Source organism: Pseudoliparis swirei, chromosome 22 (assembly GCF_029220125.1).
Source record: "Pseudoliparis swirei isolate HS2019 ecotype Mariana Trench chromosome 22, NWPU_hadal_v1, whole genome shotgun sequence".
NCBI lineage: Eukaryota > Metazoa > Chordata > Actinopteri > Perciformes > Liparidae > Pseudoliparis > Pseudoliparis swirei.
Genome location: NC_079409.1, coordinates 87,501 through 112,651, shown reverse-complemented (window position 1 = coordinate 112,651; position 25,151 = coordinate 87,501). Strand labels below are relative to the sequence as shown.

Genomic DNA, 25,151 nt, shown 5'->3' with positions numbered 1-25,151 from the left:
TATTCTTGATACTTAAATAATTTATTGATATCAAGTGGCAGGGTAACACTCATTAATCTCTCTGCAGTGAAGGACAGACGGCATGACCGAGGAGAAATGTCCCCAGCTGGTGGACTACTTCGTAGTAGCAGGTCTCGACCCTGCGGGGGCCTGGAGGCCATTGGACGAGGATGCCAAAACCTGCACCTCCTCCTGTTCGTCCTCGTCCAGAGCAGTGGAGTCGGTGACGGATCTGGCGGTCATCGCTCGGGGGCTCGGCGAGGAGGTGCCGGAGGGCTTCACCTGCATCGAGAGGACGCTGGGCGGCCACTCGGCCGAGCTGAGCGCCGGCCTCATCAACAACCCTCACCTGTACCTGTGCTACCGCCGAGGACGGGACAAGCCGCCCATCCTGGACCTGGGGTGAGACCACTTGTCTTCAGGGCGGGGGGGTAAAACAAGGTGCTGACAGATGAGTGAGCCCAGTCCACTGACGTGAAGACATTCATGGTACCGAGAGGATGAACCTTCTTCTCATTCAGATCTGGGGAGAGTACATCCAGTGACTCATTTCCCATGTTTTGACCTCCAGCTGCCTTGACTCTACCATCTAACTGAGGTGGAGGTTCATCGCACAAAGCCTGATCAGAGTGTCCCTGCAGGGTTCTGTATGAGGGGAAGGACCAGCTGAAGCAGAGCTGGTACGTCATCGAGACGACGCCCTACAGCCGCTCGGCCAGCCTGAGCTCTGGTGGCGCCCCCACGGCTCACCGGGTGTTCCTGACGTACCGACGGGCTCTCGACTCGCAGGGCCTCCACATGCTGGGCGTCACGGACATCGGCCTGCTGCTGCCCAGCAAGGGAGAGGTCGCCCCGCACACCTTCTGCCGAGTGGACAAGAACCTCAACACCGGCATGGTGAGCACCTGGACTTTTCTTACCGGTTCGCTCATTCTCTTGAAACGCTTCCTGCGGATGTTTCACAATAAAAGCCTTTCTGAAATTCTAATGAAAAATATAAAAACTTGAAAGTGTGGTTCTCAGATACAGGTCCAGTCTCCTATCACAGATCAACCTCTGTGAGTTCCTTGTGTTTACATCAAGCCTCTCAAACCGCTGTGTGTTGTTTGCCTCCAGTGGGGTCCAGCTCTGTATGTGTGCTACAAGAGAGCTGTGGCCAAAGCCAACGCCCTGCTCTACAAAGCCAGTGAGTATCGGACTCTTCTCAGCCTGGAGATGACTTCTTCTGATCCTCAATATTCATGTGAATTGCACATCTTTTGGTTTAGAACCGTTTTAAACTGATAATTGATTTTTGATAATGGACTTATGCTTCAGGTCAGAAGTCAGGTGCTGTGCTTGATTTCAATCTTCAAAGACAAAGCAGAGTTTCCCTGAGGAGTTCTTGTATGCAACATGCTCGTCCAGTGTAAGCGGACTAACTGCTGCGTGCTGTAGGTCTGATCAGCCGCTACCCGGATGAGGACCTGGTGGCGTTTCCTCTGCCGGAGTCGGTGCCTCTCTTCTGCCTGCCGATGGGCGTCACCGTGGAGAGCTGGCCTCTGAACACCAAGTACCAGCTGCCCGTCTTCTCCACCTTCGTCCTCACCTCCGCCTCTGGGGACAAGGTTGGATAAGCAACACCACAAACATGTTCTGTGTATCTGTAGAACCCCAAATAACAAATTTGAACTTTACATTCTTCACAACATCATCTAGACCAGTGGTCACCAACCTTTTTGAGCCCAAGATCCCTGACCTCCGCCTTCGTGACAGGCAAGATCTCCCTATTGAGGCGTTGAGAGAAAACGACGGTCCAGACTGGACTTGCAGCTTGAGACCTTTTTATTTGGCCTAATTCTAATTGAATGAAATCAAAACACTTTGGTCTTTCTGCATTTCCCCTGCGCCCCATCTGTAGTACCACTTTCCCCCACTAGAGGGGCACGCCCCACCTGTAGGACCACTGTGGACTACATTCCCCTCTTTCGGGGCGCACAGCTGACCACGCCGCTGTGTAAGAGAACCCGTTTTCAGGCGTTCATTAAAATCAGGCGGAGATCTTTTCTGACGTCGATCTTCCGGTCAGGAAGAAAACGTTTCAGAAGACACTTCAGAAAATTTTCGAGAATGAGGAACAATGTGTTTCTGATTTTATTTTCATTTTATTTTGGAGAGCGACAGCGAACGTCTCCGAGATCGACCGGTCGATCGCGATCGACGGGTTGGCGACCACTGCTCTAGACTTAGACCCACACATCAGAACAGGAACAACTTCAAATACAACAGAAGGAACCCATGAGACTAGCAGTAGTGATGAGTGATGACGACTCATAATAACAACAGCAGTGGATATGATGGCATAATAATGATGATAAAAGCACAAACACTCAACTTTAGTGCATAAATACTGTAATATATTATTCAAACACGTCAACTGCTGTTTGACTGATTCAATCTTCAGTCTCTGAAATGTGGTTTCACGAGCAGCGATGCAGAACCAGAGACCTGTTGCTGTGTCACCAGGTTTACGGAGCAGCCATCCAGTTCTACGAGTCCTTCTCCAGAGAGCTGCTGTCAGAGAGGCAGAGCGTGAGGCTCGGCCTCCTCAGCGTGGTCGACCGGCGACCCATCACCAACCGCAGCCTGCAGGTCAAGAAGAGCATCTGCGTGCTCTCCCAGTGGCCCTTCTTCACCGTCTTCCAGAAGTTCCTTACCTTCATCTACAGATACTCCATCTCCGGGCCCCACGTGCTGCCGCTTGAAAAGTCAGTGCTCAAATTCATCTTTAAAGACTGAATCAGATCAATAAGAGGCCTCAACGCCAGATGTATAATGTTCTGCAGCTAGGATTATCTCAATCTGAACGGGTCACGTAGGGTCACGTAGGGTCATGGCGTTTTCCTCTTCTCCAAAACATACAGAGCGGCTGATCCAAAACCAACTGAAGCACTGAATATGAATCAGCCTTCATCCAACGGTGTGAGGAGGACGAGCCGGTCGTGTTTGCTCATTTCAAATAACGGGGTAGTTTGGGTGATTTGTGTGGTTGTTTGAGGTACTGCTCCATGGACAGTGTCTTACTGTAGTGGGAACACACAAGAGTACCACTCCTCAAGCAGCGTACTGCTTTTAGACGGAAGAAATGTGAATACGTTTTAGTGTATGCTACATTAAGAATAATTGGGAATGAACAAACTTGATTAACTGAGTCTGGTGTCTCTGAAGAGAGCATAAGGTAACGCTTCAGTTCCTCTTCTACCTTTGGGATGTACATGTACTCTAATGATGCATCTTATTTATATTTCGTGGAGTGGGACTTCTTTCAGTCTCCAGATGACATTTAGATCAATTAAATTAATTTGAATGCCTCTGATGTCTTTTCTTGATTTTCTTTCTCTCTGCAGACATATCTCCAGCTTCATGCACAACGTCCCGTTTCCTTCGCCTCAGCGGCCGCGAATTCTCGTTCAGGTACAGACTCAGACCTTCAGGGTACCTTCCTCAGTCAGGTACAGACTCAGACCTTCAGGGTAACTTCCTCAGTCAGATACAGACTCAGACCTTCAGGGTACCTTCCTCAGTCAGGTACAGACTCAGACCTTCAGGGTACCTTCCTCAGTCAGATACAGACTCAGACCTTCAGGGTACCTTCCTCAGTCAGCTACAGACTCAGACCTTCAGGGTACCTTCCTCAGTCAGATACAGACTCAGACCTTCAGGGTACCTTCCTCAGTCAGATACAGACTCAGACCTTCAGGGTACCTTCCTCAGTCAGATACAGACTCAGACCTTCAGGGTACCTTCCTCAGTCAGGTACAGACTCAGACCTTCAGGGTACCTTCCTCAGTCAGATACAGACTCAGACCTTCAGGGTACCTTCCTCAGTCAGGTACAGACTCAGACCTTCAGGGTACCTTCCTCAGTCAGGTACAGACTCAGACCTTCAGGGTACCTTCCTCAGTCAGCTACAGACTCAGACCTTCAGGGTACCTTCCTCAGTCAGCTACAGACTCAGACCTTCAGGGTACCTTCCTCAGTCAGATACAGACTCAGACCTTCAGGGTACCTTCCTCAGTCAGGTACAGACTCAGACCTTCAGGGTACCTTCCTCAGTCAGCTACAGACTCAGACCTTCAGGGTACCTTCCTCAGTCAGGTACAGACTCAGACCTTCAGGGTACCTTCCTCAGTCAGATACAGACTCAGACCTTCAGGGTACCTTCCTCAGTCAGATACAGACTCAGACCTTCAGGGTACCTTCCTCAGTCAGGTACAGACTCAGACCTTCAGGGTACCTTCCTCAGTCAGGTACAGACTCAGACCTTCAGGATACCTTCCTCAGTCAGATACAGACTCAGACCTTCAGGGTACCTTCCTCAGTCAGATACAGACTCAGACCTTCAGGGTACCTTCCTCAGTCAGATACAGACTCAGACCTTCAGGGTACCTTCCTCAGTCAGATACAGACTCAGACCTTCAGGGTACCTTCCTCAGTCAGGTACAGACTCAGACCTTCAGGGTACCTTCCTCAGTCAGCTACAGACTCAGACCTTCAGGGTACCTTCCTCAGTCAGATACAGACTCAGACCTTCAGGGTACCTTCCTCAGTCAGATATAGACTCAGACCTTCAGGGTACCTTCCTCAGTCAGATACAGACTCAGACCTTTAGGGTACCTTCCTCAGTCAGATACAGACTCAGACCTTCAGGGTACCTTCCTCAGTCAGATACAGACTCAGACCTTCAGGGTACCTTCCTCGTTCAGATAATAATAATAATAATCATTTATTTTATATAGCGCTTCTCAAGACACCCGAAGTCGCTTTATAGTCCAGAGTCCAGTAGTCATACACACACAGTCATCCCGATGGTGGTAAGCTACATCAGTAGCCACAGCTGCCCTGGGGCAGACTGACGGAAGTGTGGCTGCCAATCAGCGCCTACGGCCCCTCCGACCACCACCAACATTCATTCACATCCATACGAACCGGGGTGAGGCTGCGGTGCATGTCTTTATGATGGTGGGGGAAACCAGAGGACCCGGAGGAAACCCACGCAGGCACGAGGAGAACATGCAAACTCCACACAGAAAGGACCTGGAACGACCGGGACGACCGGGATTCGAACCCAGGGCCTTCTTGCTGTGAGGCGACAGTGCTAACCACTGAGCCACCGTGCTACTCAGACCTTCAGGGTACCTTCCTCAGTCAGATACAGACTCAGACCTTCAGGGTACCTTCCTCAGTCAGATACAGACTCAGACCTTCAGGGTACCTTCCTCAGTCAGATACAGACTCAGACCTTCAGGGTACCTTCCTCAGTCAGGTACAGACTCAGACCTTCAGGGTACCTTCCTCAGTCAGATACAGACTCAGACCTTCAGGGTACCTTCCTCAGTCAGGTACAGACTCAGACCTTCAGGGTACCTTCCTCAGTCAGGTACAGACTCAGACCTTCAGGGTACCTTCCTCAGTCAGCTACAGACTCAGACCTTCAGGGTACCTTCCTCAGTCAGCTACAGACTCAGACCTTCAGGGTACCTTCCTCAGTCAGATACAGACTCAGACCTTCAGGGTACCTTCCTCAGTCAGATACAGACTCAGACCTTCAGGTACCTTCCTCAGTCAGGTACAGACTCAGACCTTCAGGGTACCTTCCTCAGTCAGCTACAGACTCAGACCTTCAGGGTACCTTCCTCAGTCAGGTACAGACTCAGACCTTCAGGGTACCTTCCTCAGTCAGATACAGACTCAGACCTTCAGGGTACCTTCCTCAGTCAGATACAGACTCAGACCTTCAGGGTACCTTCCTCAGTCAGGTACAGACTCAGACCTTCAGGGTACCTTCCTCAGTCAGATACAGACTCAGACCTTCAGGGTACCTTCCTCAGTCAGATACAGACTCAGACCTTCAGGGTACCTTCCTCAGTCAGATACAGACTCAGACCTTCAGGGTACCTTCCTCAGTCAGATACAGACTCAGACCTTCAGGGTACCTTCCTCAGTCAGATACAGACTCAGACCTTCAGGGTACCTTCCTCAGTCAGGTACAGACTCAGACCTTCAGGGTACCTTCCTCAGTCAGCTACAGACTCAGACCTTCAGGGTACCTTCCTCAGTCAGATACAGACTCAGACCTTCAGGGTACCTTCCTCAGTCAGATACAGACTCAGACCTTCAGGGTACCTTCCTCAGTCAGATACAGACTCAGACCTTTAGGGTACCTTCCTCAGTCAGATACAGACTCAGACCTTCAGGGTACCTTCCTCAGTCAGATACAGACTCAGACCTTCAGGGTACCTTCCTCGTTCAGATAATAATAATAATAATCATTTATTTTATATAGCGCTTCTCAAGACACCCGAAGTCGCTTTATAGTCCAGAGTCCAGTAGTCATACACACACAGTCATCCCGATGGTGGTAAGCTACATCAGTAGCCACAGCTGACCTGGGGCAGACTGACGGAAGTGTGGCTGCCAATCAGCGCCTACGGCCCCTCCGACCACCACCAACATTCATTCACATCCATACGAACCGGGGTGAGGCTGCGGTGCATGTCTTTATGATGGTGGGGGAAACCAGAGGACCCGGAGGAAACCCACGCAGGCACGAGGAGAACATGCAAACTTCACACAGAAAGGACCTGGAACGACCGGGACGACCGGGATTCGAACCCAGGGCCTTCTTGCTGTGAGGCGACAGTGCTAACCACTGAGCCACCGTGCTACTCAGACCTTCAGGGTACCTTCCTCAGTCAGATACAGACTCAGACCTTCAGGGTACCTTCCTCAGTCAGATACAGACTCAGACCTTCAGGGTACCTTCCTCAGTCAGATACAGACTCAGACCTTCAGGGTACCTTCCTCAGTCAGGTACAGACTCAGACCTTCAGGTACCTTCCTCAGTCAGATACAGACTCAGACCTTCAGGGTACCTTCCTCAGTCAGGTACAGACTCAGACCTTCAGGGTACCTTCCTCAGTCAGGTACAGACTCAGACCTTCAGGGTACCTTCCTCAGTCAGCTACAGACTCAGACCTTCAGGGTACCTTCCTCAGTCAGCTACAGACTCAGACCTTCAGGGTACCTTCCTCAGTCAGGTACAGACTCAGACCTTCAGGGTACCTTCCTCAGTCAGATACAGACTCAGACCTTCAGGTACCTTCCTCAGTCAGGTACAGACTCAGACCTTCAGGGTACCTTCCTCAGTCAGATACAGACTCAGACCTTCAGGGTACCTTCCTCAGTCAGCTACAGACTCAGACCTTCAGGGTACCTTCCTCAGTCAGCTACAGACTCAGACCTTCAGGGTACCTTCCTCAGTCAGCTACAGACTCAGACCTTCAGGTACCTTCCTCAGTCAGCTACAGACTCAGACCTTCAGGGTACCTTCCTCAGTCAGATACAGACTCAGACCTTCAGGGTACCTTCCTCAGTCAGGTACAGACTCAGACCTTCAGGGTACCTTCCTCAGTCAGATACAGACTCAGACCTTCAGGGTACCTTCCTCAGTCAGCTACAGACTCAGACCTTCAGGGTACCTTCCTCAGTCAGATACAGACTCAGACCTTCAGGGTACCTTCCTCAGTCAGGTACAGACTCAGACCTTCAGGGTACCTTCCTCAGTCAGATACAGACTCAGACCTACAGGTACCTTCCTCAGTCAGATACAGACTCAGACCTTCAGGGTACCTTCCTCAGTCAGATACAGACTCAGACCTTCAGGTACCTTCCTCAGTCAGGTACAGACTCAGACCTTCAGGTACCTTCCTCAGTCAGGTACAGACTCAGACCTTCAGGGTACCTTCCTCAGTCAGGTACAGACTCAGACCTTCAGGGTACCTTCCTCAGTCAGGTACAGACTCAGACCTTCAGGGTACCTTCCTCAGTCAGATACAGACTCAGACCTTCAGGGTACCTTCCTCAGTCAGATACAGACTCAGACCTTCAGGGTACCTTCCTCGTTCAGATACAGACTCAGACCTTCAGGGTACCTTCCTCAGTCAGGTACAGACTCAGACCTTCAGGGTACCTTCCTCAGTCAGGTACAGACTCAGACCTTCAGGCTCAAAACCAATATGCTTTTTCAGCAAATTAGTTCAAAGACGTATATTTTATTGATAGAAACCAGTCCAGACTTGTGGGTCTCTTGGATGTTCATCCCTTAATCCCTTCTTCAACAGGATGTAGGCGGTGATGCGATCACAACCTCAACATGGTAATTGTGTCCAATCAGAAGTCTGTTTATTGATTGGTTCTCATTAGTGGCCAACATTTCTTCACTTAATTTCTTCACTACAAAAATAATCCTGTGCTGATTGTTTCCTCTGAGCTGCATGAGGTGGTGATGCTTTCACAATGTGGGCTCCATAATTCTCTTTGTGTCTGTGCGTCTCCTTTCATTCAATAACTTCAAGACAAATCTTACTCACCAACTTCACTTGGATGCATGAGCACCTGGTACACCGGATCTACTCAGTCCAGGTGTACCTGTTAGACAAGATCTACTCAGTCCAGGTGTACCTGTTGGACCGGATCTACTCAGTCCAGGTGTACCTGTTGGACCGGATCTACTCAGTCCAGGTGTACCCGTTGGACCGGATCTACTCAGTCCATGTGTACCTGTTGGACCGGATCTACTCAGTCCAGGTGTACCTGTTGGACCGGATCTACTCAGTCCAGGTGTACCTGTTGAACCGGATCTACTCAGTCCAGGTGTACCTGTTGAACCGGATCTACTCAGTCCAGGTGTACCCGTTAGACCGGATCTACTCAGTCCAGGTGTACCTGTACCTGTTAGACCGGATCTACTCAGTCCAGGTGTACCTGTTGGACCGGATCTACTCAGTCCAGGTGTACCCGTTAGACCGGATCTACTCAGTCCAGGTGTACCCGTTGGACCGGATCTACTCAGTCCAGGTGTACCCGTTAGACCGGATCTACTCAGTCCAGGTGTACCCGTTAGACCGGATCTACTCAGTCCAGGTGTACCCGTTGGACCGGATCTACTCAGTCCAGGTGTACCCGTTGGACCGGATCTACTCAGTCCAGGTGTACCCGTTGGACCGGATCTACTCAGTCCAGGTGTACCCGTTAGACCGGATCTACTCAGTCCAGGTGTACCCGTTAGACCGGATCTACTCAGTCCAGGTGTACCCGTTAGACCGGATCCACTCAGTCCAGGTGTACCCGTTAGACCGGATCTACACAGTCCAGGTGTACCCGTTAGACCGGATCTACTCAGTCCAGGTGTACCTGTACCTGTTAGACCGGATCTACTCAGTCCAGATGTACCCGTTAGACCGGATCTACTCAGTCCAGATGTACCCGTTGGACCGGATCTACTCAGTCCAGGTGTACCCGTTGGACCGGATCTACTCAGTCCAGGTGTACCCGTTGGACCGGATCTACTCAGTCCAGGTGTACCTGTTGAACCGGATCTACTCAGTCCAGGTGTACCTGTTGGACCGGATCTACTCAGTCCAGGTGTACCCGTTAGACCGGATCTACTCAGTCCAGGTGTACCCGTTAGACCGGATCTACTCAGTCCAGGTGTACCCGTTGGACCGGATCTACTCAGTCCAGGTGTACCCGTTAGACCGGATCTACTCAGTCCAGGTGTACCCGTTGGACCGGATCTACTCAGTCCAGGTGTACCCGTTAGACCGGATCTACTCAGTCCAGGTGTACCCGTTGGACCGGATCTACTCAGTCCAGGTGTACCCGTTAGACCGGATCTACTCAGTCCAGGTGTACCCGTTAGACCGGATCTACTCAGTCCAGGTGTACCTGTACCTGTTAGACCGGATCTACTTAGTCCAGATGTACCCGTTAGACCGGATCTACTCAGTCCAGGTGTACCTGTTGTTTCATTCATATTCACCTTCCAGGATTGAAGTTGGTGAGTAACGTGTAGTCTTCAGGGAGGTGTGTCCCTGAGTGTCCTAACGGCGTCTCTCTTGCAGCTCTCTCCGTATGACAACCTGCTCCTCTGCCAGCCGGTGTCCTCTCCTCTCCCACTCAGGTAACAACAAGTCCAGTTCAACAGGAGCATGACATGAGCCCTCCCCTCTGACTCACCTTGAAGCTCAGGCCACACCCCTCCCCTCCGTCACTACTCTGGGAGATTGACCCTCACCTGACCTTCAATGACCACATCAAACACCTTTTATCACCTCACATCTTCAAGCTCCGCCCACTTTAACCCTGTCAGATGCAGAGAAGCTCGTCACCACCTTCATCGCCCAACCCCGACCCTGGACTCTTTAAGACCACATGAGGGCAACCCCGACCCTGGACTCTTTAAGACCACATGAGGGCAACCCAGACCCTGGACTCTTTAAGACCACATGAGGGCAACCCAGACCCTGGACTCTTTAAGACCACATGAGGGCAACCCAGACCCTGGACTCTTTAAGACCACATGAGGGCAACCCAGACCCTGGACTCTTTAAGACCACATGAGGGCAACCCAGACCCTGGACTCTTTAAGACCACATGAGGGCAACCCAGACCCTGGACTCTTTAAGACCACATGAGGGCAACCCCGACCCTGGACTCTGTAGTTTGTGTAAATCTCTACCAGCTTTTCTCTTTTCTGTTAGTTTATGTTAATCTACTGGCTCTGTAGCACTCTGGGATTCTTTTTGAATTAAAAGTGTTCCAAATAAAATGCAATATTATTATTATTATTATTTCTTTAAGTAGGTTAATCCCAATAATACAAGATCATCTCGGCCAAGATGAAAGGGTTTAAAATATAAAAACACAGAAAACTGTGTGTGTGTGTGTGTGTGTGTGTGTGTGTGTGTGTGTGTGTGTGTGTGTGTGTGTGTGTGTGTGTGTGTGTGTGTGTGTGTGTGTGTGTGTGTGTGTGTGTGTGTGTGTGTGTGTGTGTGTGTGTGTGTGTGTGTGTGTGTGTGTGTGTGTGTGTGTGTGTGTGTGTGTGTTGTGTGTGTGTGTGTCCGTCCGTCCGTCCGTCCGTCCGTCTCCGTGTGAGCGCGTGCAGCGGGGCCAGCTTCCTGAAGCTGCTCCAGAACCTGGGTCCGGACCACGCCTGCTCTCTGCTGCTCGCCGTCCTCCTGGAACACAAACTGCTGCTGCACTCGCTGAGGCCCGACGTGCTGACCTCCGTCAGCGAGGCCCTCGTCTCCGTGAGACTCTTCCTCTAATCACCCTACAGTCTCTCACCTTCCTCTTCATCACCTACAGCCTCTCACCCTCCTCTTCCTCTTCATCACCTACAGCCTCTCACCCTCCTCTTCCTCTCCAGATGAGCTTCCCCCTGCGCTGGCTCTGCCCCTACATCCCCCTGTGTCCGCTGCAGATGGCCGACGTGCTGCTGGCCCCGATGCCCTTCATCGTGGGCGTCCACTCCAGCTACTTCGACCTGTACGACCCCCCCACGGACGTGGTGTGTGTGGACCTGGACACCAACACCCTCTTCCAGTGAGTCCTTGAGGGCTGTGAGGTCGTGTTGTCATGGAGACAACGCGTTGACGTTCTCTGTGTTCTGTTTGTGGTTCAGTTGGCTAACAATCCGTCGAGCTGTCGGATAAACGAGCAGCGAGTAAAGTATCAAAAGTACTTATTGTGTTGCCTTTGGTCTCTTTTCAAACGTTGTCCCTTTCAGGTCTGATGAAAAGAAGCCGTTGTCGTGGCGATCGTTACCGAGGAAGCACGGCAAGACTCTGTTCAACAGCCTCAGCGTCCTCCACAAGACCCTGGAGAAGAGTGAGTGGTCCGAGACCGAGCGGGCCCCGAAGCCTCGGGTCGGTTCCAGAGTTCACGGCCTCTTCCTCCTCCTGCAGTCTGCACCCCCGGCCAAGAGGAGGCCACGCTGGAGTTCCTGCTGACGGACTACGACCAGATCTACCGCAGCCAGAAGCAGCTGGAGCTGGAGATCCAGGAGGCCTTCCTCCGCTTCATGAGCGGCCTGCTGAGAGGCTACCGCAGCTTCCTGCTGCCCATCACTCAGGCGCCCTCCGACACCACCACGGACTGCAGCTCGCTGTTCAACCTGCAAGGTACCGGAGCTCCGCCCACGGCGAGGAGGCGGACCGGCGGTACTGATCCGGCTGTGACTCCCGCAGGGTTCCTGAAGTCTCGGGACCGAACGCAGCAGAAGATCTACGGCCAGCTGACCAGGACTCAGATGTTCACGCAGTTCATCGAGGAGTGCTCCTTCGGCAGCGACCGGCACGCCTGCCTCGAGTTCTTCGACGAGTGCGTCCAGAAGGTCAGAGCTCCGTCCACTGGGAAGCAGCTGCAGGACGTACCGACGGGAAGTACTGACGGGAAGTACTGACGGGAAGTACTGACGGGAAGTACTGACGGGAAGTACTGACGGGAAGTACCGACGGGAAGTACCGACGGGAAGTACCGACGGGACGTACCGACGGGACGTACAGACCACAATGACAACAACAACTACCTTTAGTTAGTACCCCTACTGGAGATACATGTATATATACATTTACATATATATATATATACTGTATGTGTATATATTAGGGCTGGGCACGTTAACGCGTTAATCTTGCGTTAACGCATCAATTAATTAACGCCGACAATTATTTTATCGCGCGTTAACGCAGGTTTTATTGTTTATTTTATTATTGTAAAAGTGTGTTGCTCACAGGCTTTTATTTTGTAAAAGTCTGCTACTGATTGCTGCGGAACCGGAAAAGAAAGTCATTCGCGGTTTAACAAACATGGAGAAGAGTACGGAGATTTTAAATGGCCATTTTCAATTTAAAGTTCTTAAAGACGGCGGAGTCGATAGAAACAAAGTCATATGTAACACTGCCAAGATGAATTGTCTTATCACCGGAGTACTTCCAGCCTTAAATATCATTTACATGCTAAACACACCGTTGATGCAGCGAATCATACAATCAAACACACAGTGGAGCGAGGCTTCGGCAGACGACGCTGCAGGGAGGAGATCAACCAAGAGAAGATAGATAGATAGATAGATAGATATATACTTTATTAATCCCCAAGGGGAAATTTGTCGAGTCAGTAGCAGCAACACACAAGAATAAAAACACAAAATATAAGAAGGGTTAGGGTGATCTGGCAAGAGGTGAACTGTTGTAGAGCCTCATAGCCGTCGGCAGGAATGTTCTCCTGTATCTCTCCTTGTGGCAGCGGAGCGTGAGGAGACGTCTGGAGAAAGTACTCCTCTGTCCCTGTAGGAGGTGGTGGAGAGGGTGGTCCGGGTTGTCCAATATGGACACCAGTTTCTTCAACGTCCTCCTATCCACCACCTGTTCCAGGTGCTCCAGCTGGCAGCCGATGATGGAGCCAGCCTTCCTAACCAGTTTGTTAAGACGGCTGGTGTCACCGGCTCGATGCTGCTCCCCAGCAGACAATGGCAAAGTGCAGCACACTGGCCACAACCGACTGGTAGAATAACTCCAGCATCTTGCTGCACACGTTGAAGGATCAAGCTTTCTCAGGAAAAAGAGTCGACTCATCCCTTCTTGTACACAGCGTTGATGTTGGCCTTCCAGTTCAGTCGGCTGTCGATGGAGACGCCCAGGTACTTGTACTCCTCCACCATGTCCACGTCCACTCCCAGGACACTCAGAGGTGTAGGAGCTGTCGCCTTCCTCCTGAAGTCCACCACCATCTCTCTGGTCTTGGCCACGTTCAGCCGCAGGTGGTTCTCATCGCCCACTTTACAAAGTCACTCACCACTGCCCTGTACTCCTCCTCCCGTCCATCCCTAATACACCCGACCACTGCAGAATCATCAGAGTACTTCTGCAGATGGCATGACTCCGTGTTGTACTGGAAGTCACTGGTGTACAGGGTGAAGAGGAAGGAGACAGAACAGTTCCTGTGGGGCTCCAACATCACTGACCACCGCTCCAGACAGCACACGCCCATTCTGACAAACTGTGGTCTGCCTGTGAGGTAGTCAGTGATCCAGGAGATGGTGGACGCGTCCACACTGCCACCGCAGCTTCTCACTCAGCAGCAGTGGCTGGATGGTGTTAAATGCACTGGAGAAGTCAAAGAAAGTGACTCTCACAGAGACACCGGTTCCATCCAGGTGCGACTGAGCTCGTTGCAGCAGGTAGATGATGGCGTCGTCCACTCCCACATGAGGCTGGTAAGCAAATTGCAGAGGGTCCAGCGACGATTTCACCTGCGGCCGGAGGTGGGCCAAGACCAGCCTCTCCAGCACCTTCATCACATGGGAGGTGAGGCGACGGTCGGTAGTCGTTGAGGCCAGATGGTGCTGACTTCTTTGGGACAGGGACCAGGCACGACGCCTTCCACAGCACGGGACTTCCCCAGCCTCAGGCTGAGGTTGAAGAGGCGCTGCAGGACACCAGACAGCTGGGTGGCGCAGGTCTTTAGGACCCTGGGGCTGATGCCATCAGGACCTTCAGCTCTGCGCTGGTGTAGTTTCTCCAGCTGTCTTCTCACCTGGTCAGTCGTCACAAAAGAGGGGAGGGTGGAGGAGCCCATTGTTATTGAGGGCTCGGTGGATGTGCAGCTCAGCAGGGGGACAGAGGGGAGGAGGTGTTTGGGAGGTGTGATGTGTGGAGGAGACGGGAGGGCTGTGAACTGAACCTATTGAAAAACAGTTCAGCTCGTTGGCCCTCTCCAGGGAGCCCCTGGCTGTCTCCTCCCACCTTGAAGCCAGTTATCTGCTTCATGCCAGACCACACCTCCTTGTGTTGTTCAGCTGGAGTTTGGCCTCCAGCTTCCTCCTGTAGGAGTCCTTGCCTCCTGAGCTTCACCTTTAGGTTGCGCTGGGCTTTCTCAGCTCATCCCTGTCTCCAGACCTGAAAGCAGCTTTCTTCATGTTAAGAAGCGCCTTCAGGTCCCTGGTGATCCAGGGCTTGTTGTTGGGAAGCAGCGCACAGTCCGTGATGGGATGGTGGTGTGTTCACAGAACTTGATGTATTCCGTGATGCAGTCGGTCATACTGTTGATGTCCTCCCGTGCGGTCCACACAACACATCCCAGTCCGTTGACTCAAGCAGTCCTGTAGAGCGTCGTTAGCCTCCAGAGACCACCTCCTCACAGTCCTGGTGGTCACCGCAGCCTCTTCACCAGAGGAACATACCTGGGTGTCAGCCGGACCAGGTCATGATCAGACCTGCCGAGGGGAAGGGCAGTGGCGCTGTATGCGTCCTTAGTATTAGCATACAGCAAGTCCAGAGTTTTATTGTTCCTTGTTGGGCAGTCTATGTATTGATGGAAGGTTGGCAGAGCTTTTTCCAATGTGGTGTGGTTAAAGTCACCAGTGATAGCCATGAATGCTCCAGGCTGATGATTCAGCAGAGCAGACACAGTGGAGTGGATGGTGTCCACAGCTTCCTCAGCGTCAGCTGATGGCGGCACGTACACGACAACCACAATGGCGGACGTGAACTCTCTCGGCAAATAGTACGGGCGCATCCCCACGGCCAACAGTTCAATGTTCGGTCTACAGAAGCGCTCCTTCACGCACACATGGTCCGGATGGCACCACCGTTCATTCACATAAACAGCGATCCCGCCCCCCCTCATCTTACCGCTCTGTGTAGCGTCTCTGTCAGCCCGAACAGTTCTGAAGCCGGGCACGGACGCGCTGTGATCCGGATAGTCCGCGTGTAGCCACGTCTCAGTGAAGCACAAGAGACTGCTCTCACGGAAGATCCTCTCGGTCATTACCAGCGCGCCGAGCTCATCCGTCTTACTCGCCAAAGACCTCACGTTCCCCGTTATGATCGACGGTACCGAGGGTTTGTATCTCCTCGTTTTAGCCCTCCGCTTGACACCCGATCTGCAACCGCGAGCCCTCCTCCGTAGCTCCAGCGGGATCACAGGTCTGTCTCCAGGCAGAAGCTTCGGCCTGCACAGCGCGATCAGCTGAGCACGCGAGTAGACGACGGTCCCCGTCATTGTTTTGCTGTGGCTCACCGATACTCACGACAAAGTGAACAAAAGCCACAGTAGAATTATCGAAAAAAGTAGTTATGGTCCAGTGTCCGACCGTAACTAAGACAAACGTGAAAGAAAAGAAAAAGAAAAAGAGAGGAAAAGTGCAAAAAAAGACAATAAAATAAAAGCAAAACGCCACTACTGAAACAAGCAGCCGTTGGCACAGCGCTTCCTGAATGCATGCTTCCTGAATGCACGCTTCCTGAATGCAACGCCACAGCGAAGTGGAGAGCTACTGCAGGCCGGTTAGTGAGGGGGACCAGACGTCCTCTTTCCCCGGACATGTCCTGCTTTTGAGACCTACAAAATGCATCCGGCAGGGATTCCAAAAACGTCGGGATTTTGCTTCGTCGGATATTTGTGTTTCTCTGGGTTTTCATAAACTAGTATTTACAACTTACAAGTTTTGGAAATGGTATCTCCCTTACGTTCCACCTTCTTGCGTGAGCTGACAGAATAGAGAGCAGTCATTGGTCGACCGATCTCAGGGTTGCCAGATACACGATAATTATCCTCCAAATACAACCATGTTGAGCCTTTGGTACGATACTTCACCATCTCCAACCTGGCAACACGGAGCACCTCGCCGCCTCCACTCGTTCATTGTTGTTTGTGCTGTAAACTCCTCCCAGCGCCGCCGCTCCCATAGCGCACTACGCGCTGTGCGGAGGGCACCACGTCCTGAGGGGCTCCACAAAATAGGCAACTAAAAACATCTTCAGTTATAATAATTATAATTATTCAGTCTAGAAATATTAGGCACCTTTTAGGCATGTATATCACAAAACAGGCAGAACAAGAGAGATGTTTAATCTCAGCAACATTTAAAATAGAAGTGCGCTATACACTACTTTTGAATTAATTATTGGATTTTGCGTATACAAATGCGATTAATCAGGGAAATCATGTGATTAATTGCGATTAAAAATGTTAATCGTTGCCCAGCCCTAGTATATATATATATATATATATGTGTGTGTATATATATGTATGTATATAATTTGTGTGTTTCTCCAGGTGGACGTGGAGAAGCCGGAGGAGGTGAGGCTGATTGACCTGGATGAGACTCATGGTGGAGAACACACGGTGTTCATCATGCCTCCGGAGGAACCGCAGGAACCCGACGGGTCCGAGTGTCCGGCGCTCTACAGGTACGAGGCCCGGGGCCCTGGAGGGTCTCTGTGTTCCTCTCCGTCTGCTGAGGCCCTTGTTCTATTTACAGTTATGAAACCTTCCCCGCCTTGAAGCCGGAGCTCCTCCAACGACCCCAGGACCAGATCCGGGTACCGGCCAAGGGCAGCGCCCCCAGCAGCCCCGCCCCCCGCCGCACCAAACAGGTACAGACACAGTTAGCCCCGCCCCCCGCCGCACCAAACAGGTACAGACACAGTTAGCCCCGCCCCCCGCCGCACCAAACAGGTACAGACACAGTTAGCCCCGCCCCCCGCCGCACCAAACAGGTACAGACACAGTTAGCCCCGCCCCCGCCGCACCAAACAGGTACAGACACAGTTAGCCCCGCCCCCGCCGCACCAAACAGGTACAGACACAGTTAGCCCCGCCCCCCGCCGCACCAAACAGGTACAAACACAGTTAGCCCCGCCCCCGCCGCACCAAACAGGTACAGACACAGTTAGCGCCGCCCCGCGCCGCACCAAACAGGTAGACACAGTTAGCCCCCGCCGCACCAAACACGTACAAACACAGTTAGCCCCGCCCCCCGCCGCACCAAACAGGTAGACACAGTTAGCCCCGCCCCCCCCGCACCAAACACCTACAAACACAGTTAGCCCCCCGCCGCACCAAACAGGTACAGACACAGTTAGCCCCGCCCCCCCCACACCAAACAGGGACAGACACAATTAGCCCCCCGCCAAATAGGTAGACACAGTTAGCCCGCCCGCGCACCAAACAGGTACAGACACAGTTAGCCCGCCCCCGCACCAAACAGGTACAAACACAGTTAGCCCCGCCCCCGCCGCACCAAACAGGTACAGACACAGTTAGCCCCGCCCCCCGCCGCACCAAACAGGTAGACACAGTTAGCCCCGCCCCCCGCCGCACCAAACAGGTACAAACACAGTTAGCCCCGCCCCCCGCCGCACCAAACAGGTACAGACAGTTAGCCCCGCCCCCTACCGCACCAAACAGGTACAAACACAGTTAGCCCGCCGCCGCACCAAACAGGTACAGACACAGTTAGCCCCCCCCGCACCAAACAGGTACAGACACAGTTAGCCCCGCCCCCCGCCGCACCAAACAGGTACAGACACAGTTAGCCCCGCCCCCGCCGCACCAAACAGGTACAGACACAGTTAGCCCCGCCGCACCAAACAGGTACAGACACAGTTAGCCCCGCCTCAAACAGGTAAGAGACAGTTCTATAGGTATGTATCTGTTTGTGTAAACTATACAAGGCGTGCTGAGGACGTGTCCCCCTTAGAGCCATGAAGCTGTCCTCTTGTCCTGAGCGACCTTCAGGATCAATACATCGGACCACCTGTGATCAATAATCCATACGCAGCCCTCTCGGGGAGAACCAGGACTCACCTGTCTTCCCGCCCTCTGCTCCTCCAGGAGATCAAGCTGGCCCAGAAGCGAGCCCACAAGTACTCCGCGGTGCCGGACATGTGGTCCAAGTGCCTGCTGGGCCACTGCTACGGCCTCTGGTTCATCTACCTGCCCACCTTCGTGCGGGCGGAGGCCGCCAAGGTGCGCGCGCTGCACACGGCCCACGACATGCTCAAGCACATGGAGAACCGCAAGGTGGTGCTGCCGGACGAGGTGAGTCACAGGTCAAAGGTCACACAGGACGCCGCTAAAGACTGAGGATATAGACTACGAATATAAAGATGAATATATATAGACTGAGTATATATATTGAATTTATAGACTATGAATATATACAATTTGAATTTATGGAGCATAAAGACTGAGTATATAGACTGAGTATATAGACTGAGTATATAGACTGAGTATATGGACTATGAGTATATGGACTGAGTATATAGACTATGAGTATATGGACTGAGTATATGGACTGAGTATATGGACTGAGTATATGGACTGAGTATATGGACTATGAGTATATGGACTATGAGTATATGGACTGAGTATATGGACTGAGTATATGGACTGAATATATGGACTGAGTATATGGACTGAGTATATAGACTATGAGTATATGGACTGAGTATATAGACTTAGTATATGGACTGAGTATATAGACTGAGTATATGGACTATGAGTATATGGACTATGAGTATATGGACTGAGTATATGGACTGAGTATATGGACTGAGTATATAGACTATGAGTATATGGACTGAGTATATGGACTGAGTATATGGACTGAGTATATAGACTATGAGTATATGGACTGAGTATATAGACTTAGTATATGGACTGAGTATATGGACTATGAGTATATGGACTATGAGTATATGGACTATGAGTATATGGACTGAGTATATGGACTGAGTATATAGACTATGAGTATATGGACTGAGTATATAGACTGAGTATATGGACTATGAGTATATAGACTGAGTATATGGACTTAGTATATAGACTATGAGTATATGGACTTAGTATATAGACTTAGTATATAGACTTAGTATATGGACTGAGTATATGGACTATGAGTATATAGACTGAGTATATAGACTGAGTATATGGACTGAGTATATAGACTGAGTATACAGACTCTGTGTTCAGGTGTGTTACAGGATCCTCATGCAGCTAAGGTATATAACACCATGTACGGTACTACAACAAGGTATATACACCATCACCCACGGTACTACAACAGGTATATACACCATCACCTCTGGTACTACAACAATATATACACCATCACCTACGGGTACTACAACAAGGTATATACACCATCACCTACGGGTACTACAACAAGGTATATACACCATCACCTACGGGTACTACAACAAGGTATATACACCATCACCTGGTACTACAACAATGTATACACCATCACCTACAGATACTACAACAAGGTATATACACCATCACCTACAGATACTACAACAAGGCATATACACCATCACCAACGGGTACTACAATAAGGTATATACACCATCACCCACGGTACTACAACAATGTATATACACCATCACCCACGGTACTACAACAAGGTATATACACCATCACCTACGGTACTACAACAAGGTATATACACCATCACCTACGGGTACTACAACAAGGTATATACACCATCACCTACGGGTACTACAACAAGGTATATACACCATCACCTACGGGTACTACAACAAGGTATATACACCATCACCTACGGGCACTACAACAATGTATATACACCATCACCTACAGATACTACAACAAGGTATATACACCATCACCTACTGAAGATACAAGGTATATACACCATCACCCAGGTACTACAACAATGTATATACACCATCACCTACAGATACTACAACAAGGTATATACACCATCACCTACGGGTACTACAACAAGGTATATACACCATCACCTACAGATACTACAACAAGGTATATACACCATCACCTACAGATACTACAACAAGGCATATACACCATCACCAACGGGTACTACAATAAGGTATATACACCATCACCTACAGATACTACAACAAGGTATATACACCATCACCTACGGGTACTACAACAAGGTATATACACCATCACCTACGGGTACTACAACAAGGTATATACACCATCACCTACAGATACTACAACAAGGTATATACACCATCACCTACGGGTACTACAACAATGTATATACACCATCACCTACGGGTACTACAACAATGTATATACACCATCACCTACAGATACTACAACAAGGTATATACACCATCACCTACGGGATACTACAACAAGGTATATACACCATCACCTACGGGTACTACAACAATGTATATACACCATCACCTACAGATACTACAACAAGGTATATACACCATCACCTACAGATACTACAACAAGGTATATACACCATCACCTACAGATACTACAACAAGGTATATACACCATCACCTACGGGTACTACAACAAGGTATATACACCATCACCTACGGGTACTACAACAAGGTATATACACCATCACCTACGGGTACTACAACAAGGTATATACACCATCACCTACAGATACTACAACAAGGTATATACACCATCACCTACGGGTACTACAACAATGTATATACACCATCACCTACGGGTACTACAACAAGGTATATACACCATCACCTACGGGTACTACAACAAGGTATATACACCATCACCTACGGGTACTACAACAAGGTATATACACCATCACCTACGGGTACTACAACAAGGTATATACACCATCACCTACGGGTACTACAACAAGGTATATACACCATCACCTATGGGTACTACAACAAGGTATATACACCATCACCTATGGGTACTACAACAAGGTATATACACCATCACCCACGGGTACTACAACAAGGTATATACACCATCACCTACGGTACTACAACAAGGTATATACACCATCACCTACGGGTACTACAACAAGGTATATACACCATCACCTACGGGTACTACAACAAGGTATATACACCATCACCTACGGGTACTACAACAAGGTATATACACCATCACCTACGGGTACTACAACAAGGTATATACACCATCACCTGGGTACTACAACAAGGTATATACACCATCACCTACGGGTACTACAACAAGGTATATACACCATCACCACGGGTACTACAACAAGGTATATACACCATCACCTACGGGTACTACAACAAGGTATATACACCATCACCTACGGGTACTACAACAAGGTATATACACCATCACCTACGGGTACTACAACAAGGTATATACACCATCACCTACGGGTACTACAACAAGGTATATACACCATCACCTACGGGTACTACAACAAGGTATATACACCATCACCTACAGATACTACAACAAGGTATATACACCATCACCTACGGGTACTACAACAAGGTATATACACCATCACCTACGGGTACTACAACAATGTATATACACCATCACCTACAGATACTACAACAAGGTATATACACCATCACCTACGGGTACTACAACAATGTATATACACCATCACCTACAGATACTACAACAAGGTATATACACCATCACCTACAGATACTACAACAAGGTATATACACCATCACCAACGGGTACTACAATAAGGTATATACACCATCACCTACAGATACTACAACAAGGTATATACACCATCACCAGGTACTACAACAAGGTATATACACCATCACCTACGGGTACTACAACAAGGTATATACACCATCACCTACTCTACAACAAGGTATATACACCATCACCTACGGGTACTACAACAATGTATATACACCATCACCTACGGGTACTACAACAAGGTATATACACCATCACCTACGGGTACTACAACAATGTATATACACCATCACCTACGGGTACTACAACAATGTATATACACCATCACCTACAGATACTACAACAAGGTATATACACCATCACCTACGGGTACTACAACAAGGTATATACACCATCACCTACGGGTACTACAACAATGTATATACACCATCACCTACAGATACTACAACAAGGTATATACACCATCACCTACGGGTACTACAACAAGGTATATACACCATCACCTACAGATACTACAACAAGGTATATACACCATCACCTACAGATACTACAACAAGGCATATACACCATCACCAACGGGTACTACAATAAGGTATATACACCATCACCTACAGATACTACAACAAGGTATATACACCATCACCTACGGGTACTACAACAATGTATATACACCATCACCTGGTACTACACAACAAGGTATATACACCATCACCTACGGGTACTACAACAAGGTATATACACCATCACCTACGGGTACTACAACAATGTATATACACCATCACCTACGGGTACTACAACAAGGTATATACACCATCACCTACAGATACTACAACAAGGTATATACACCATCACCTACGGGTACTACAACAAGGTATATACACCATCACCTACGGGTACTACAACAATGTATATACACCATCACCTACAGATATTGCAACAAGGTATATACACCATCACCTACGGGTACTATAACAAGGTATATACACCATCACCTACGGGTACTATAACAAGGTATATACACCATCACCTACGGGTACTATAACAAGGTATATACACCATCACCTACAGATACTACAACAAGGTATATACACCATCACCTACGGGTACTACAACAAGGTATATACACCATCACCTACAGATACTACAACAAGGTATATACACCATCACCTACAGATACTACAACAAGGCATATACACCATCACCTACAGATACTACAACAAGGCATATACACCATCACCAACGGGTACTACAACAAGGTATATACACCATCACCTACATATACTACAATAAGGTATATACACCATCACCTACAGATACTACAACAAGGTATATACACCATCACCTACGGGTACTACAACAAGGTATATACACCATCACCTACGGGTACTACAACAAGGTATATACACCATCACCTACGGGTACTACAACAAGGTATATACACCATCACCACGGGTACTACAACAATGTATATACACCATCACCTACGGGTACTACAACAATGTATATACACCATCACCTATGGGTACTACAACAAGGTATATACACCATCACCTACGGGTACTACAACAAGGTATATACACCATCACCTATGGGTACTACAACAAGGTATATACACCATCACCTACGGGTACTACAACAAGGTATATACACCATCACCTACGGGTACTACAACAATATATACACCATCACCTACGGGTACTACAACAAGGTATATACACCATCACCTACGGGTACTACAACAAGGTATATACACCATCACCTACTACAACAAGGTATATACACCATCACCCACGGTACTACAACAAGGTATATACACCATCACCTACGGGTACTACAACAAGGTATATACACCATCACCTACGGGTACTACAACAATGTATATACACCATCACCAACGGGTACTACAACAAGGTATATACACCATCACCTACGGGTACTACAACAATGTATATATACCATCACCTACGGGTACTACAACAATGTATATACACCATCACCAACGGGTACTACAACAAGGTATATACACCATACGGTGATGTGAGGACAAGTCTTCTGTCCTCACATGTCTTCTGTCCTCACATGTCTTCTGTCCTCACATGTCCTCACATGTCTTCTGTCCTCACATGTCCTCTGTCCTCACATGTCTTCTGTCCTCACATGTCCTCTGTCCTCACATGTATTCTGTCCTCACATGTCCTCTGTCCTCACATGTCTTCTGTCCTCACAAGTCCTCTGTCCTCACATGTCTTCTGTCCTCACCTGTCCTCTGTCCTCACATGTCTTCTGTCCTCACATGTCTTTTGTCCTCAAATGTCTTCTGTCCTCACATGTCTTCTGTCCTCACTTGTCTTCTGTCCTCACTTGTCCTCTGTCCTCACATGTCCTCTGTCCTCACATGTCCTCTGTCCTCTGTCCTCACATGTCTTCTGTCCTCACATGTCTTCTGTCCTCACATGTCTTCTGTCCTCACATGTCATCTGTCCTCACATGTCCTCTGTCCTCACATGTCTTATGTCCTCACCTGTCTTCTGTCCTCACATGTCTTCTGTCCTCACATGTCTTCTGTCCTCACATGTCCTCTGTCCTCACATGTCTTCTTTCCTCACATGTCCTCTGTCCTCACATGTCTTCTGTCCTCACATGTCTTCTGTCCTCACATGTCCTCTGTCCTCACATGTCTTCTGTCCTCACATGTCCTCTGTCCTCACATGTCTTCTGTCCTCACATGTCCTCTGTCCTCACATGTCCTCTGTCCTCACATGTCTTCTGTCCTCACATGTCCTCTGTCCTCACATGTCTTCTGTCCTCACATGTCCTCTGTCCTCACATGTCTTCTGTCCTCACATGTCCTCTGTCCTCACATGTCCTCTGTCCTCACATGTCCTCTGTCCTCACATGTCTTCTGTCCTCACATGTCCTCTGTCCTCACATGTCCTCTGTCCTCACATGTCCTCTGTCCTCACATGTCCTCTGTCCTCACATGTCCTCTGTCCTCACATGTATTCTGTCCTCACATGTATTCTGTCCTCACATATCCTCTGTCCTCACATGTCTTC

General features: G+C 49.5%; 1 protein-coding gene across 1 annotated transcript in view; it reads left to right on the top strand.

The window, feature by feature from the left end:
- LOC130213170 (DENN domain-containing protein 4B-like) overlaps positions 1 to 25,151 on the top strand; it is a 55,126-nt gene that overhangs the window by 7,049 nt on the left and 22,926 nt on the right. The window contains exons 2-17 of the mRNA XM_056444637.1: positions 68 to 402; positions 642 to 897; positions 1,117 to 1,186; positions 1,438 to 1,607; positions 2,506 to 2,747; positions 3,387 to 3,453; positions 9,945 to 10,003; positions 10,988 to 11,132; positions 11,252 to 11,427; positions 11,612 to 11,712; positions 11,790 to 12,005; positions 12,072 to 12,217; positions 16,945 to 17,078; positions 17,150 to 17,264; positions 18,505 to 18,711; positions 19,645 to 19,726. Coding sequence (XP_056300612.1) covers positions 83 to 402; positions 642 to 897; positions 1,117 to 1,186; positions 1,438 to 1,607; positions 2,506 to 2,747; positions 3,387 to 3,453; positions 9,945 to 10,003; positions 10,988 to 11,132; positions 11,252 to 11,427; positions 11,612 to 11,712; positions 11,790 to 12,005; positions 12,072 to 12,217; positions 16,945 to 17,078; positions 17,150 to 17,264; positions 18,505 to 18,711; positions 19,645 to 19,726 — 2,506 coding nt within the window. The 5' untranslated portion in view covers positions 68 to 82. The remainder of the gene's footprint in view (positions 1 to 67; positions 403 to 641; positions 898 to 1,116; positions 1,187 to 1,437; positions 1,608 to 2,505; positions 2,748 to 3,386; positions 3,454 to 9,944; positions 10,004 to 10,987; positions 11,133 to 11,251; positions 11,428 to 11,611; positions 11,713 to 11,789; positions 12,006 to 12,071; positions 12,218 to 16,944; positions 17,079 to 17,149; positions 17,265 to 18,504; positions 18,712 to 19,644; positions 19,727 to 25,151) is intronic.